Genomic DNA, 14,908 nt, shown 5'->3' on the forward strand with positions numbered 1-14,908 from the left:
ATACACCTTTAGCGATAGCTTAGTTCAAATCAGTACCCTTCTTATTTTCCAGAATGCTTTTAGTTCAATATTTTTACTGTTTTCTAAGAAGTCCAAGATATTTTATGTTTATGGATGTTTTATCTGCACATAGGCCTGTGTGCTGTGTATTGTGCAGAGGTGAGAAGAAGACATTAGATCCCCCAAAACTGGAGTTATAAATGGTATTGAATCACCATATGGGTGCTGGGAATCAAACCAATGTCCTCTTGAAGAATAGCCAGTGCTCTTAAGCACTGAGCCATGTCCCCAGGCCTTGATCTTCGATGTATTAATTTCTGTTATCCCTGGCAATGCTTTTTGGCAAAATAGATAACATTTCTGCCACTGAACTTAAAATAAACATCCCACAGTCAAACAGAAATAAACAGATATAGCATAGAGTCAATGGAAACAGACTTCTCATCAGTTGAAAATTACATTAGCATTCTTCAAATCATAGCAGTATTTTCTTGCACAATTCAGAAGTATAAACTAGATATAATGGAAACAGATCATGGTGTCCATATCAGCCTTTTATCATTACTGTCTCTTAGATACCAGGATAAAAGAGATACTTTATAGTTTCTCTATATTTAAATAACACTGTGGGTTGTTTTTTTTTTTTTTTTTTTTTTTTTTTTTTTTTTTTTTTTTTTTTCTACAACCAATTCAATGTAAAACACAGCAAACTTGATGCATGGAACAAACATGGGAGGTATGATGTGTTTTCAGGATGTGGCAGCTTGCCACTGACCACAGCATCTTGGAGCGCGGTAAAGTTGTTGAAATGGTTAACAGATGTTAGCCGTCCTTGAAATATAAAAGTTCTATTGCTAGAAATTACGTGGGGTCAGTTGAAACTTTGGCTCTTGGTCCATAACGTAACAAACTTGGCAAATAGAGAAGTCGGGATCCGGAGGCAGAAAACCCATCAGGGCCACACACCCTGCAACGCGCTGGAACCCGTAAACTACTAACGGTCCGCAGTGCCCTGTGGCAAGCTGGGTTGATGAAGCATTAACACGGTACTTGGTACTTGGAGAAATCTGAAGTCAATTTTCAAGTCTGCTAGGCTAAGGATTAGAAGATCTTTGTATGGCCACACGAGCAGGCTTTGTCCACATCCGCATCCGAAAGGAAGGCCATCGGCGGTAATCCCCAGCTTGCTGTTCAACAGATGCCTGGCACTGCTCTGCATCTGCCCCGTCTCCCCAGTGATAAGCTCTCTCTCTCTCTCTCTCTCTCTCTCTCTCTCTCTCTCTCTCTCTCTCTCTCTCTCTCTCTTCTTAATTTTAACTCCTACTTCAGAATGAGTTGGTATTAACGATTCTGTGATGACCTGGGACTGGAATGGATCTTCCCACCCTGAAATGATGAATTCATTCAAGTCGGGCTTTGAAGGAGGCTTGTGCGACTTTAGAGTTTGTGGTTTTGTTCACTGCCTTGCAAATGAAGTCACCAGCTTCCATCACTTTGTAGAGATTCACACCCTGGCAAGGAAAAGAAAAGACGGCAGGAGTTATAAAGGGGATTAGAGTGAAGTAGGAAAAAAAAGAAAAAGAAAACAGATAAAGTGAATTCTTATCTTACTGTAGTTGCTTAACTGTTTAAAATTATGAGACATCGTTTTGCTTATTATCAGTTCAGATCAACATTTATTTCCACAAATGATGTAGGCAATCTTTTAGATTGTTCCACTTTATTAAAACATGACATGGAGGAGACACCTCTGGATAATAGCATAATTCATAAGCATCTCTAATGTTTAAGAAGGACAACAGCAGAATTTGAAGAGAAAATGAAGTAATAATGGATTGGAGAAATTCAGAGTTAGAAATAATGTCTTTATCCTTTATAAAGAAGCAAACTTGATAATTTTATATGGATTCCAGGAGAGAGGAATGTTTTTTTAACCATATACAGACTCAGAATTGTGACACAGTATAAAATGAGGCCCTGAGAGGCAGAGAAAATGAACAGTGTTTAATATACAATGGTATACAATGGCCCCTACTACTGTGCCTGATGCTTTGTACTGTCTGAAATGATACATAAGAGCAACTGAGGCACAGGTAAGTTCATGAACGACAGATTGTGGTTGCTGTAAAGGTAAAGGCCAGCTTCAGATCAGGGTGTGTTCCTCATCTATGGGCTTTGAGTAACGGCGGTGTTTTACCCAGCACTTTCATTGTAACTGAGAGAGACACGTTGTGGGTGTGTCCACTGCCTATTTTCCCTCACGCAGCATCTCTCATGAGGTTGTATCTTTCTTCAGCATGAACTAGAAACGGCGAGGACTAACAATTACAGTTAATCTTTGCTAATAAATTGCTAGGAGCTGTTTTAAATGTTTGTGATTTTCTCCTGAATTGGGCAAGAATGAAAACTCACAAAGTCTTTTATAACATGCTCATTTTAGTTTTTCTTTATAGAGATGTTTCAGAACACTCTTTGTTATTTCCCTTTTTAATAATGGTCAAGGAAATGTTCTGTAGCTGGGCATGCTGGGTACATGTCTTTAATCCCAGCACTCAGGGAGGCAAAGGCAGGTGGATCTCTGTGAGCTTGAGGTCAGGCTAGTCTACAAATTGAGTCCAGGACAGCCAGGACTACATAGAGAAACTCTGTCTCGAAAAACAAAAACAACAAAAAGTTTTGTAAAATGATTCTTTTAAACAACATTTTTTTTTCTTTCACATTATGGATGTGTTTTCAGGATAACAACATTCTTAGGAAATTTGTTTTTGTCACAGAGCTTCTAAGTCTATGTTTTAATTTAAATTCCTAATCCAATATTATCTAAATAGCTTCTTATGTCTTAAATTTCTGAATTTAATCCAGCAAGGGTTTGATGGAATATTTTAGTCATTAAAGCTCCTTTAACTTTGTACAAATTCCATTTCTAATGATTATGCATAGAATATGCTAAGATTATCTCAAGGAAAATTTGTTTTGGTCTTTCTCTATAACTTCATCTTATTAACTGACGTGATTATAAAAGTGCTGTATTTAATCTTAAGTCATTTATCAGATATCTAGAAATTCATGTGATATGCTGTGAGGTTTCACACAGATTGTATACTATTTTGTGTTCATGAAGCTTATGTGCACATGGGCAATTACTGACTCATAGATGTCTGTCCTACACTTAAGTCCATTGGGAAAGATACGTCCAAGTGACTGAAAAGACCAAGTAATTCATGAGGAAAGAGTTGGGAGAACATATCAGGGAAGAGGTGATAAAGGTCCAGTTCTGACTTATATTTTATGTGGTGATGGGAGTAAGAAGCTACATAGGCAAAGAAAAGTAACACCCCCCCCAAAAAACAATCTAGCACAGGATATGTGGAGGTTGAGGAAGAACAGGAGAGTCTTGGGTAACATGGGCCACCAATATCGCTTTTAACGGAGAAGATACCAACAGGCCAGAGTGTGCTCTAGCTTTGTTTAGAGGAAATATAAGCTCCCTGGCAGGTGCAGAAGCAGAAGCACGGTCTGTGCATCCTTGCAGTGCAGATAAAGTCTTCTGGTAGTGATGAACACAAATGCAAGACTAGAACTGCAAGTAATGCAGGAGATGAACACATGGAGAAGAGATAGGGTCCTATAATTGCTTGCTCTTGGTGACTAACTGGGACTGTGATCCAGGCTGCCTGTGGCACTCCATGATGCTATAATCCTCCTCAACCTAAGAAATTCTTAGGGCGACATTTGACCTTCTGAAATGCAGCATCGGAACCTAAAGTTACAGAACACATTTAACACTGGTTGTTAACTAACCTTAACTCACCACTTAAGCTCTGAGAAAGGACCCATTTCTCTCTACTTTCTAGTCACTGCCTTCTAAAACAATGATTAGGCCACAGTATAAGTAAACTGCTACTTTCATACAGAGAAGACAAATAATAGATTTTGTTGTTTATAGACAACAGCTGTTTCTCTTTGGTGCCAGGTAAAAATCTCAATAAATGTTTATTGAGCATCTTCATATTACAGACACTGAGCAGGAATAAGCTATAATGGTTGCATTTTGGCTGCACAGGAAGCTAGAAGAATAAACAGTATCATGATACAACTCTAGGGAGCATAAACAAATGAAAATACAGAATTCCAGGGAATCACCAAGTTCCTTACAGCTTTACCTGGGATGTAGACAGAGAGAGATGCTAGAGGTGGACAGTTGGCTGTACCTCACTTTCTAAATGGAATGAGATGTTATGTAAATGACCACCCAGAGCTGCAATGAAAGCATAAACATGGGAAAGCAGTAGAGAACAGAATGGAATGACAGGAGAGTTGGGTACCATAGGAGCACTTATATAATTACAGTAGGACTTGAGAGGCAGGAGGAGAGAGGGGGAGATTTCTTCAGTAAGCTGACTGATGCTTTTATGGTTTAGATGTCCAATCATCTCAGAATGGTTTTCTTGCTTTTCATAGTTTCCATAAAATGGACGCTGCCCTGTGCTTATAGATTTTGTTACTATGCATAAAGAAAGCTCAGTGTTGTCTGCAGTAGGTGTTAGCAAGCAAGACCTACATTTTAAGGTACATGGAAAGAGGCTTTTTGTGGCCCAGTGTCTTACATATCAAGTTTAATTAACCTTTGCTCTTCCATTGACCATCTGCAAGGTGTCAGAAGCCCCAGGCCAACAGAATCCCAATCTGACTGAGGATCTCAGCTTCTCTGAGGATCCGTACTAAAAGCAAAACTAATATATATATATATATATATATATATATATATATATATATAAAAGTATTATAATAGCAAAGACATGAGCTTTTGCACAGTAAGTATGCAAGGTCAAAGCAGATAATATATGGAAAAATACTTCAGAGTTCATAAAACTTTTTAACATGGAACGAGAACACTCCTGGTAGTCCTGGTAGCCTTGCTACAGCAGCAATCAGCACTTACAAAGCCCCTGAAATTCTTCCATTGTGGGTTTTTTTTTTTCTGTAGATTATAGCAAATAGCAAACATGTAATAAAACTTTGACCTCGGTTCTTTTTCAAGTTTGAGAAAATATTCCTGTTTGAACCTGAAAGGGGAGCATGGCTATTAAAACACATTAAAAGAACTTACTGTATTGAGTCCCATGCCATTAAGCATATATAGCAAATCCTCAGTGGCTACATTCCCAGAAGCACCTTTTGCATAAGGGCAGCCACCTAATCCAGAGACAGCGGAGTCCACCACATTAATTCCCATCTGAAAAATAAACCATAACACGAAGGCATGTGCATGTATGGAATATGAATCACTCGTTTCTATTTAATCTGTCGTGAAGAAACAGCAACGTTTGAGTCGGTCATCTTCACATGCTCACTATTCGCCTGTCGCTAGACTAGCCCCTGAGAGCCAATTCCTTTTCTGACTAAGTTCGTCTCTTAGAACAACAGAAACTCTGCTAAAGATCTTTGCAGCTGGGCCATTCTTACACCAAAATTTAAAGGGTAAGATTTTGTCTGTTTGTTCACTGTAACAGCACAGCTGGCAGGATTAGAGCTTGAAGTAAGTTGAACTCATCCCTGGTTTTGAATATTCTCTAATTTCTACGTTTATCTTTAAACTATTCCATGAATAACATGAAATATTTCCAACCCTACAGCTGAAAATCAGAGTCTCAGAAGACTGGAACTTGTATGTGGGTTTTAGGGATGGGGCTAATATCTACAATGGGCTTTGTGGGCCCAGTTTACCTGTCCAATTCACCTAACCTTTATGGGCACACCTTTATGGAAGGTCACATTCATTGGGCCTACACTAACTGCTACACATTGGTTTTAACGTTTTGTGAGCTTAACTCTCACCAAATCCCATTCAAAGATGCTCTCACACCACGGCCACATCACAGTGAGAAACCTGACACAGAGAGGGTTCAGACAGCATGTACAAGTGAAAGGCAGTGGGGAAATCTCCATCCCCAGAGAACACCCACTCTGCCCGTATCCATAGCATCTGCAAGCTGTACACACTAAGTGTGTCGACTGTGGGATGCAGAAGACAATGAGTTTACGTGTTTAGACTACGGGCGATATAAGCACAGTGATGTCAAGGGAAGTCCTGGGTATCAGCTGTTGCTAACATGAAGAGGAAACTAGGTGTGCCATTTTTCTGGAGAAGCAGTCAACTTGATAATCCGGGCTGAAGAAACGCTTAATCAATTCTTCACTCCTTACACTTTGCAGCCACTCTGTTTAGTAGAATTTAGACCATCATCCAAAAAGAGACAGGCATTTCAATAGACTTCAGTGCTGAATACCCACTAGCATTACCTATGGTCCCTTAAAAGTAAGAGCGGCAAGCCCTCTAGCCTGAGTGGGTCCTGCTATGTCATTGACTGGTGACTTCTTGAAGCCAGAGTCCCTATCCACCTCACTCCTTCCAATCTGGGGCATGCACCTTAAGCTCTGTACTCTGTACACCAAGATGCTAATCGTATGTGAAGACTAAACACTGACATCAGGAAAGGCAGATGGTCACGGGAAGATTTGAGGTTGAAGAGATTCAAGGTTGAGGAGCTTATGAGGAGCCAAGGGCAGATAAGACATTACCTACCAGCACACAGGCTGCTGGGTAAGGCAGCTGCCTGTAGGTACCCAGGCACATGCTGGCACATATGGACTACACACAGGCAGACACAGAAACACACATAGACCAAAGCTTCATGGAGTTAGGCACATAGGCCTACAGATTAGACGAAAGGCAGGATTTTGAAAGTAGAGGTAAAGGTCTCCGACATGGAGATCATATTTATACAAAAACAAAACAAACATCCATAAAGGGGCATCCTGCTAGAATAGTTACATTACAGACTGCATTGCTATTTACTTTGGGGGTCAAACTGGTATAAGCCGTTTTGTGCTGACTCATAGTCCTCCAGTGGCTGCTCTTGGGTATCACATCCAGTACTGTATAAGCCACACCGGTGCCATGTTGTCCAAACACAAATGAGACTTTAAACCCTTCTGTTCCAAATGCTGCAGCTCTTTAACATTTCACGGAAAGTGGTCTTAGAAAGAAGAACTCAATAGGAGGTAAGACAGCAAGAAAGCCAAAGCTGCTAGCATGGTTGATGGGGTCAGACAACCTTGTGGATGATTCACTCTTGGGATGTAAAGTCCATGAACCATGTTCATTTTCTAGCTGGAGAGAGTCTAGCTCCTGTAAAGACAGGTATCCCAGAAGAAGACTTATTACCTTACCAAAAAAGCACAGTATTAATCTCAACCGGCCTATAAAAGACAGTGAAAAGAGAAAACACTCTGTATTTTGCATTTTCTTTCTTTAAATGTATATAGGTGTTTTGCCCACATCTGTGCATGAAGGCCAGAAGAGGGCAGTGGATGCCCTGGGACTGGAGTAGCAGATGGTAGTGAGCTGCCACGTGGATGCTGGAAATTGAATACACACGCGTGTGCGTGCACACACACACACAAACACACAATGAAATATTAAATAAATGAATAAAAATACATAATTCTAAAATGTAAGGCTTTAAGAGCTGAAAGTCAACAAAAATTTCACTAGTGGGAATTGAAATTGACATTTTTAGGGTGAGCAATTAATTATTATCACTATCCAGTGTCCTCAAAACATTTTCTTTTGATTCTCTGTAAATTACATATCATGCCCCGCAACCCCACCCATCTCCCTGTCCCTTCATATCCACCCTTCACCCTTGTAATCCCCCCAAAAATAAAATAAGATAGAATTAAAAAAAAATCTTGTCATAGTAACATGTCACGTATCATACAGTATACTCTTGTCCACACATCTTTGCCTCATTACAATGAGTTGTTGGTCTGTTTTGAGGCCTCTGCTCTCTGCTATACTCTCTATACCTGATCCTTACAGGGCATCCTCTAAAATATCCTGCTGTTGCCCCGTGTCACTGAGATCCCGCAGCTTTGGACGGGACAACAAAGATGGGGCAGATGTTGGGGTGGGTCAGCTCAATGCCCTGGATCTGGGCCTGAGAAGTAACCTGCCAGCTCTCCTGTGCCTGTACCACCAGGGCGACCTCTCCAGCATTACCCTGGCTATCTCACTGTAAGGGGCAAGGTCAGCTCTTCTGCTCTCATGTCCATGGGAGCTGGCTCACCTAAGTCTTCACCACCAGGATCAGCTCTACTGTGCTGTCCAAGAGGTGCAGGACCCAGGGGAGGGGCAGGGTCAGCACTCACACTCAAGCTCTCATGACCTCAAAACCAGCTCACCCCACCTGCCACGGGCATTAAAGGGAACCTAGAAATTCTTTATCAAGGATATCCTGTCCTGGAATATTGGACATATCTTGTGTAAATAATCAGATGACTAAAATCAAATAAATATATGCACATCTGTAGGAAATGTATTACATTTTAAGAAGAAAAATTATAAAACAACTAAAATGTCACATAGTAAAAAGTAATTTAAAATGTGCCTATAAAAATTTCATGACATGTAAACTGGTACAACCACTCTGGAAAGCTATCTGGCGCTTTCTAAGACAAATAGGAATAGTGCTTCCTACAGACCCAGCTATACCACTGCTAGGTATATACCCAAAGTTTGTTCAAGTACACAAAAAGGACACTTGCTCAACCATGTTTATAGCAGCTCTATTTGTAATAGCCAGAACCTGGAAACAACCCAGATGTCCATCAACGGTGGAATGGGTACAGAAATTGTGGTATTTTTATACAATGGAATACTACTCAGCAATCAAAAAGGAGGAAATCATGAAATTTGCAGGCAAATGGTGGGATCTAGAAAAGATCATTCTGAGTGAAATATCCCAGAAGGAGAAAGACAAACATGGGATATACTCACTTATATAGACCTATAAGATATGATAAACATAATGAAATCTATACACCTAAAAAAGATAATCAATTGAGCGGACATGGGGTAAGATGATCAATCCTCATTTAGAAAGACAGATGGGATGTGCATTGAACATATGACAGGAGTCTACTGAGCGCATCTGAAAGACTCTAACTAGCAGTGTTTTCAAAGCAAAGACTCATGACCAAACCTTTGGCAGAGTACAGGGAATCATAAGAAAGAAGGGGAGTTAGTCTGATGGGGAAAGGATAGGAGCTCCACAAGGACCAAATATATCTGGGCACAGGGTCTTTTCTGAGACTGACATTCAACCAAGGACCACGTATGGACATAACCTAGAACCTCCACTCAGATGTAGCCTGTGGTAGCTCAGTAACCAATTGGTTTCCCAAAGTGAGGGGAACAGGGACTATTTCTAACAGGAACTCGATGACTGGCTCTTTGGTCTCCCCACCCCCGAAGGGAGGAGCAGTCCTGTTAGGCCACAGAGGAGGGCTTTGCAGCCAGTCCTGAAGATACCTGATAAAACAGGATCAGATGAATGGGGAGGAGGTCCCCCCCATCAGTGGACTTGGAAAGGGGCACGGTGGAGATGAGGGAGGGAGGGAGGGAGGGACTGGGAGGGAATGAGGGATCGGGACACGGCTGGGATACACAGTTAATAAAATGTAACTGATAAAAAAATAAAATAAAAAAAAAAAGAAAAAAAAAATTCATGACAAATGCTACATAAACATAATTAGGGAAAATTGGTGATACATACACTATACAGTCTTCATACCACTCTCTTAAGAATTTTATACACACACCAACATACTAACAATATTGGTAATCGTGTCCAGTGTGGTTTTTCATAATTTTTCTTTCCGGGTTTCGTGTAGCAGGCTGGTTTTGATCTCTACTTGTAGCTGCACCTAGCCTTGAACTTTGGACCCAATTGCTTCTACCCTTTAAGTGCTCATTACAGGCATGAGTCACCCCCCTGATTCTGTGTGATGCTGGAGCCTCAACTCAGATATTCTGACATCTAAGTCAAGCACTTTACCAAAAGAACTACATCCACAGCTCATTCGTAATCTCTTTTACTATAATCCGGGTTTTCTATTTTCAGTGACTCACAGTGCTCAGTAGAAAACAAAACAGAACAGTTTTGTACAAAACTGCTTAGTCAGGGTAAGAAAAACATAAACAAATGGGAATTATACTAAATAAAACTCCTGAATTTTCCAGTTAACATTATTTTGCATAGACTTGTATCTCAGGAGTCTAAGACTGAATGGATGACCCACAATGCTCTAGGAAAGGCAGACATCTTCTAGGTGAAAGGTGAACTACTGGGGAAGGCTCTTTGCCTCTTACCTAGTAATCAGCTTAGCTCTGGACTGAGCTTTCAGGAAGCTTGAACCACAGGGTGGATGCAAAATAAGTGGGCAATTTTAAACAGAGTTCTTTCTTTAGATTACCCGCGAAGAGAAATAATACATTGGTAGATCCCATGCTGGGCGTACTGGTACACACCTTTAATCCTAGCAATCTGAAGGCAGAGGCAGGTGGATCTGTGAGTTTTAGGCCAGATTGGTCTACATAGCAAGTTTCTGGTTAGCAGGACTATGTAGTGAGACTCTGTCTCAAAACTCAGGGTCAAATGAAACAACCCCCCCCCACACACACACACACAAACACTGACATGACTCATCTGGTAAAGGCGCTTGCCTTCAACCTGATTTTGAACCCTGGCACCTACATGGTAGATGGAAAAAAAATCCCCAACAATTGTTCTCTGACCCTCAGATGTGTGCTATGATACACATACCACTCCCCATAAGTAACTGTAATTTACGGCTGGAGATGCGGATCAGTGGGTAAGACTGCTTCTAGTTCTCCCAAAAGACCCAAGTTGGGTACCAAGAACCCACGCTGAACATCTTACAACCTCCTGGAACTGCAGCTCCAGGAGATCTGAAGCTTACGTCTGGCTTCTGTAGACACCTGCGTTCCCATAGCATACAGACACACGTGCACATAAATACGAAATTTTAAAAAGTTTTGAGGGCCTGGAGAAATAGTTAGGTGGTTAAGAATATTTACTGCTCTTGGTTTAGCTGACTTGGTTGCTAACACCTAGGTCAGCTGCGGGTTCTAACTCCAGCCCTCTTGTCCCTGCGGGCCCTGCACAGACATGGTACACAAAAACTCCCACAGGCACACACTTAAGCATAAAAAAATAAATGAGTATGTAACAAATAAGTCCCTTCAAAAAAATCCTTTTTTTTATGTCCACATCTCTCAGTATTTTTTAATTTTTTTTTCACAATTTATTCATTATATCCCAATTGAAGCCAACTCCCTCAACTTCTCCCAGGCCCACCTTCCCTCCTTCTTCCCTCCACTCCTTTTCCCTAGTCCATTGAAAGGGGGAGTTCTCCTCTTTTGCCACCTGTCCATAGCTTATCATGTCTCATCAGGACTACCTGGATCCTTTTCCTGCAAGTGATCAAAGAAAGGCAGCCCCTGCTCCCCTTACTTGGGCACCAAAATGGAGACTGGGCTACCTATAGGCTACATTTGAGCAGGGGGTCTAGATCCTCTCCATGCACAGTCCTTGGTGGGTGCATCAGTCTCTCCAGTACCACCTGGGCTCAGATTTTTTTAGCTTTGTTGGTTGCCTTGTGGAGCTCCTGTTTTCTCCATGTCCTTCTAACCCCTCTTACCCCCTCCCCACTCTTCTTCCATAAGAATCTCTGTACTCTGTTCAAAGTTTGGCTGCGAGTCTCAGCATCTGCTTCGATTCCCTGTTGGGTGGAGCCTTCCAGAGGACCCTCTATAGTAGGCTCCCATCCTGCTTCCTCTCTTTTACCACTTCTGGTGTCTATCCTATTTGCTGTATAATATAAAATAGGCATACTAAAACCTAAAGACCTAAAGAAGCTAAACGCAAAGGAGGACCCTAGGGAGGATATTCAGGATGGCAAACAGGATAAAAAGAATCTTTTTAAAGAAGACTAACATGATTTTGGCAAGTATTTCATCTCATTCAAAAGTCCTCAATTCTCAATTGCATGTATTCTTCTCTCTAAATAAGAAGTTTTTCAATGGGCAGAACTGATGCTTAATCTCTATTGTCAACTCGATGGGATCTAGAATTACCCAGTAACTGTGCCTGTGAAAGATTGCGCTGATTATGTTTGTTGAGGTGTGAAAATCCACTGAGGGCGGCAGCACTCCATAGGCTAGGGTCCTGAACTAAAAAGAAGGACGTAAGCTGCTCTTTCGTTGTGTTCCCTGACATTGAGCACAGTGTGATCAGTATCTGGGCTTCTTGAGCCCATGATATTCCTCCCATGACATGTGCCAAGATAAACCTTCTTCCCTGAAGTTGCTTTTGCCAGGTATTTCAGTAGAGCAACAAGACAAGTGATACAGGAATGTTATTCAGATGCTAAACTATACCCTCTTATAATAGCCAAAAAGTAGAAACAAGGCAAGCATTCATCTCTGGTAAATTATTTTTAAAAATAAATTGATTTTTTATATTTTTATATACATATATAACATATATAATACATACACCGTGAAATATTATTTAGTAACAACAACAACAAAAAGAATGACATTGTGACATTTGCAAGGAGCTGCAAATCTTTACAACAAATGAAGAAAACGAGCACAGGTAGGCAAATGCCACAAATCTCCTTATGTATGGGCGGGATATACAAAAGCAGATTTCACAGGACAGGACGGTGGAATGGGAAGAGAGGGGATTGGAAGGGTTTTTTTTTTTTTTTTTTTTTTTTGATCAGTGGCAGCAGGCTTTAATTAAATGGGAGTAAGAAATATTGCACAGTATGTCATTACAGGCACTGATGATATATGGCACACGTTAAAAGGATGGGAGAGTGATTTTTAAAAAGTTTTAAGCCATAAACGATGAGTGTTTGAGGAGATAGATATATTTAATGTGATTTAAACATTACACATGTTAGGGCGTATGTGGAGGCACCTGTCTGTAAGTTCAGCACTCAGGAGGCAGCTGGAGAATTTTCAAGTTGAGGGACCTCTGGACTACACAGTATGACTTATTTCAAGAAGTAAACAAACAAAAATCGCAATGTGCATACACGTGTTAAAACATTACATGAAACCTCACAAGTACCAATTTTATATATCCGTTAAAAATAGAAACAACAAATAGATTACATTCTTTTACTTCTAAAAACGTTACTGCAGACATTTCTAGTCAAATTTTGGGAGTGGTGTGTGAGAGCAAACATGTAGACAAATAGAGAACAGACTAAGAAGAAAAGTGTTACTCGTTTTAATCAGTTATTTATTGTAAATGGAGGGAATACGTTTAGACTTCATAAATAAACTCCTATCACCATGCGTATCCGAAAATAATGCACAAACCTCTTATCTTTACTTCAGGAAGATGATGAGCATTCGAGGATATTGTCCCTGTCATTAAACACAAGGCTGGCCTTAGGACAGGTTCTTGATGCGTGGATGTGCACAAGGATGCGCATGCGTGTGTGTGTATGTGGGGGGGGGTGAAGTACCCACTACAAACTTTTGTGCCCCCACAAAAAGTACTTGACGTTTTAGTTGCAATGTCCACCTTGAGATGAACTGCCACGGGGTGGCAGTGTAACATCACAATCTCCAAGTCCACAGCTGGGTCCCAGTCGGAAAGGACAGCTAACATGTAAAAGAATTCATCGAGTAAACAACTTTCTTACGTTCAAAATAAATGTAGGAACAACGAGGTTGCCGGATGGCTAAGGCCACAGTTAACACGCTCTTTATGTGCTCGTTTCCTTCTTCCTCTGAGCTGAAACGTTTATCAACCAAAACAGCGATCCCAGTGACTAAACATAAGCTCCCAGTGCTCATGGAGGGCAGCATCGGAAATACAAATGTATTGAACCCTGTGTCCTGTGTGCTAAGAGGTCGACTACTGGAGCCCAATCATCCCTGGGCCTCAAACATGAAATAAAGCAAATTCAACAAAACACTTGACCGAAATGTCCTTACCGTCCCTCCCCATCCACTCTTTCTGTCTATAAATCAACCCGTGACTTCACCTGTGTTTTTCAGCTGCGTGAGCTCTGTAGATCTGTGCAAAACTGATCTCAATAGCCCTCTCTGGAAAGTAATAAACTGGACATAGATATATTACAAGTGTGCAGTTTCTTTACTACAACAGTAGGTGAATGCTGAGGCCTGCTAATTTCACACCGTACTCAGCTGCTCAAACCATTCAGACATGCTAATTAACCACACAGACATGCTAATTAAAGAAAGGTTTATTCTGACGAGGTGCTCAGAAGTAATCTCCAAACAATACATGCGTGTGTTTACATTTTGAAAAATTTAAAAGCTTTCTATCCTGTTTTCAGCATATTCCATGCAGTCTAAGCCTTTAGGTATTGAAGTTATTAAAGTCTCAAGGAACACTTAACATTTTGGCAACGTTAAGTTTTTTGGGGAAAAAAAAATCTATTCTCTAAAATCTAACATTCTTTTAAAGTCTACAAAGGTGTTAAATTTAAAATAACATTTCTAGTATTGAAAATTATTCATGTTGGATTAAAATTTCTGAGGGGCAAATGTTCACCCAGGATGAAATAACAAGAGTGTACCCAGTGGGTGAAGAGAGATGCCTCCGTGGTGAAATTCCACTTCCAGGGTACATGAGCTTGGATCCTAGCAGCCATGTTGGTTGGCTCACAGCTGCCTGTAACTCCAGCCCTAGGGAACCTGATACCTGTTCTAGCCTCAGGGGCACCGAGGCAATATAAACACACACACACACACACACACACACACACACACATACACACACATATACACACACACGTAAAATCATTTTTGTTTTTTGGGTTTTTTTTTTTTTTAAATGAAACTACCATCATTTTCTGCTAATCTGGCTCCGTGTTATGTTCGGCATAGCCAGTGTTCTCTCTAGTGAAGGTCTACAGTCACAAGTATTATTTTTCTATATTTCTAAGCCAGGCATCATTAATGGATCACAGTATCCTTCTCAAGAAGTCA

General features: G+C 40.7%; 1 protein-coding gene across 3 annotated transcripts in view; it reads right to left on the reverse strand.

Annotated features, from left to right (window-relative positions):
• Positions 1-287: 287 nt before the first annotated feature.
• Positions 288-14,908, reverse strand: part of Hmgcll1 (3-hydroxy-3-methylglutaryl-CoA lyase like 1) — a 115,214-nt gene continuing 100,593 nt past the window's right edge. For 2 of the 3 annotated variants that reach the window (XM_060384743.1, XM_060384744.1), the window contains exons 8-9: positions 5,111-5,236; positions 288-1,511 (exon numbers count right to left, since the gene is read on the reverse strand). In XM_060384743.1, coding sequence (XP_060240726.1) covers positions 1,401-1,511; positions 5,111-5,236 — 237 coding nt within the window. In that variant the 3' untranslated portion in view covers positions 288-1,400. The remainder of the gene's footprint in view (positions 1,512-5,110; positions 5,237-14,908) is intronic. The other variant, XM_060384745.1, reaches the window with a different exon arrangement.

The sequence above is a fragment of the Meriones unguiculatus genome, chromosome 6, assembly GCF_030254825.1.
Source record: "Meriones unguiculatus strain TT.TT164.6M chromosome 6, Bangor_MerUng_6.1, whole genome shotgun sequence".
In the NCBI taxonomy this organism is placed as follows: Eukaryota; Metazoa; Chordata; class Mammalia; order Rodentia; family Muridae; genus Meriones; species Meriones unguiculatus.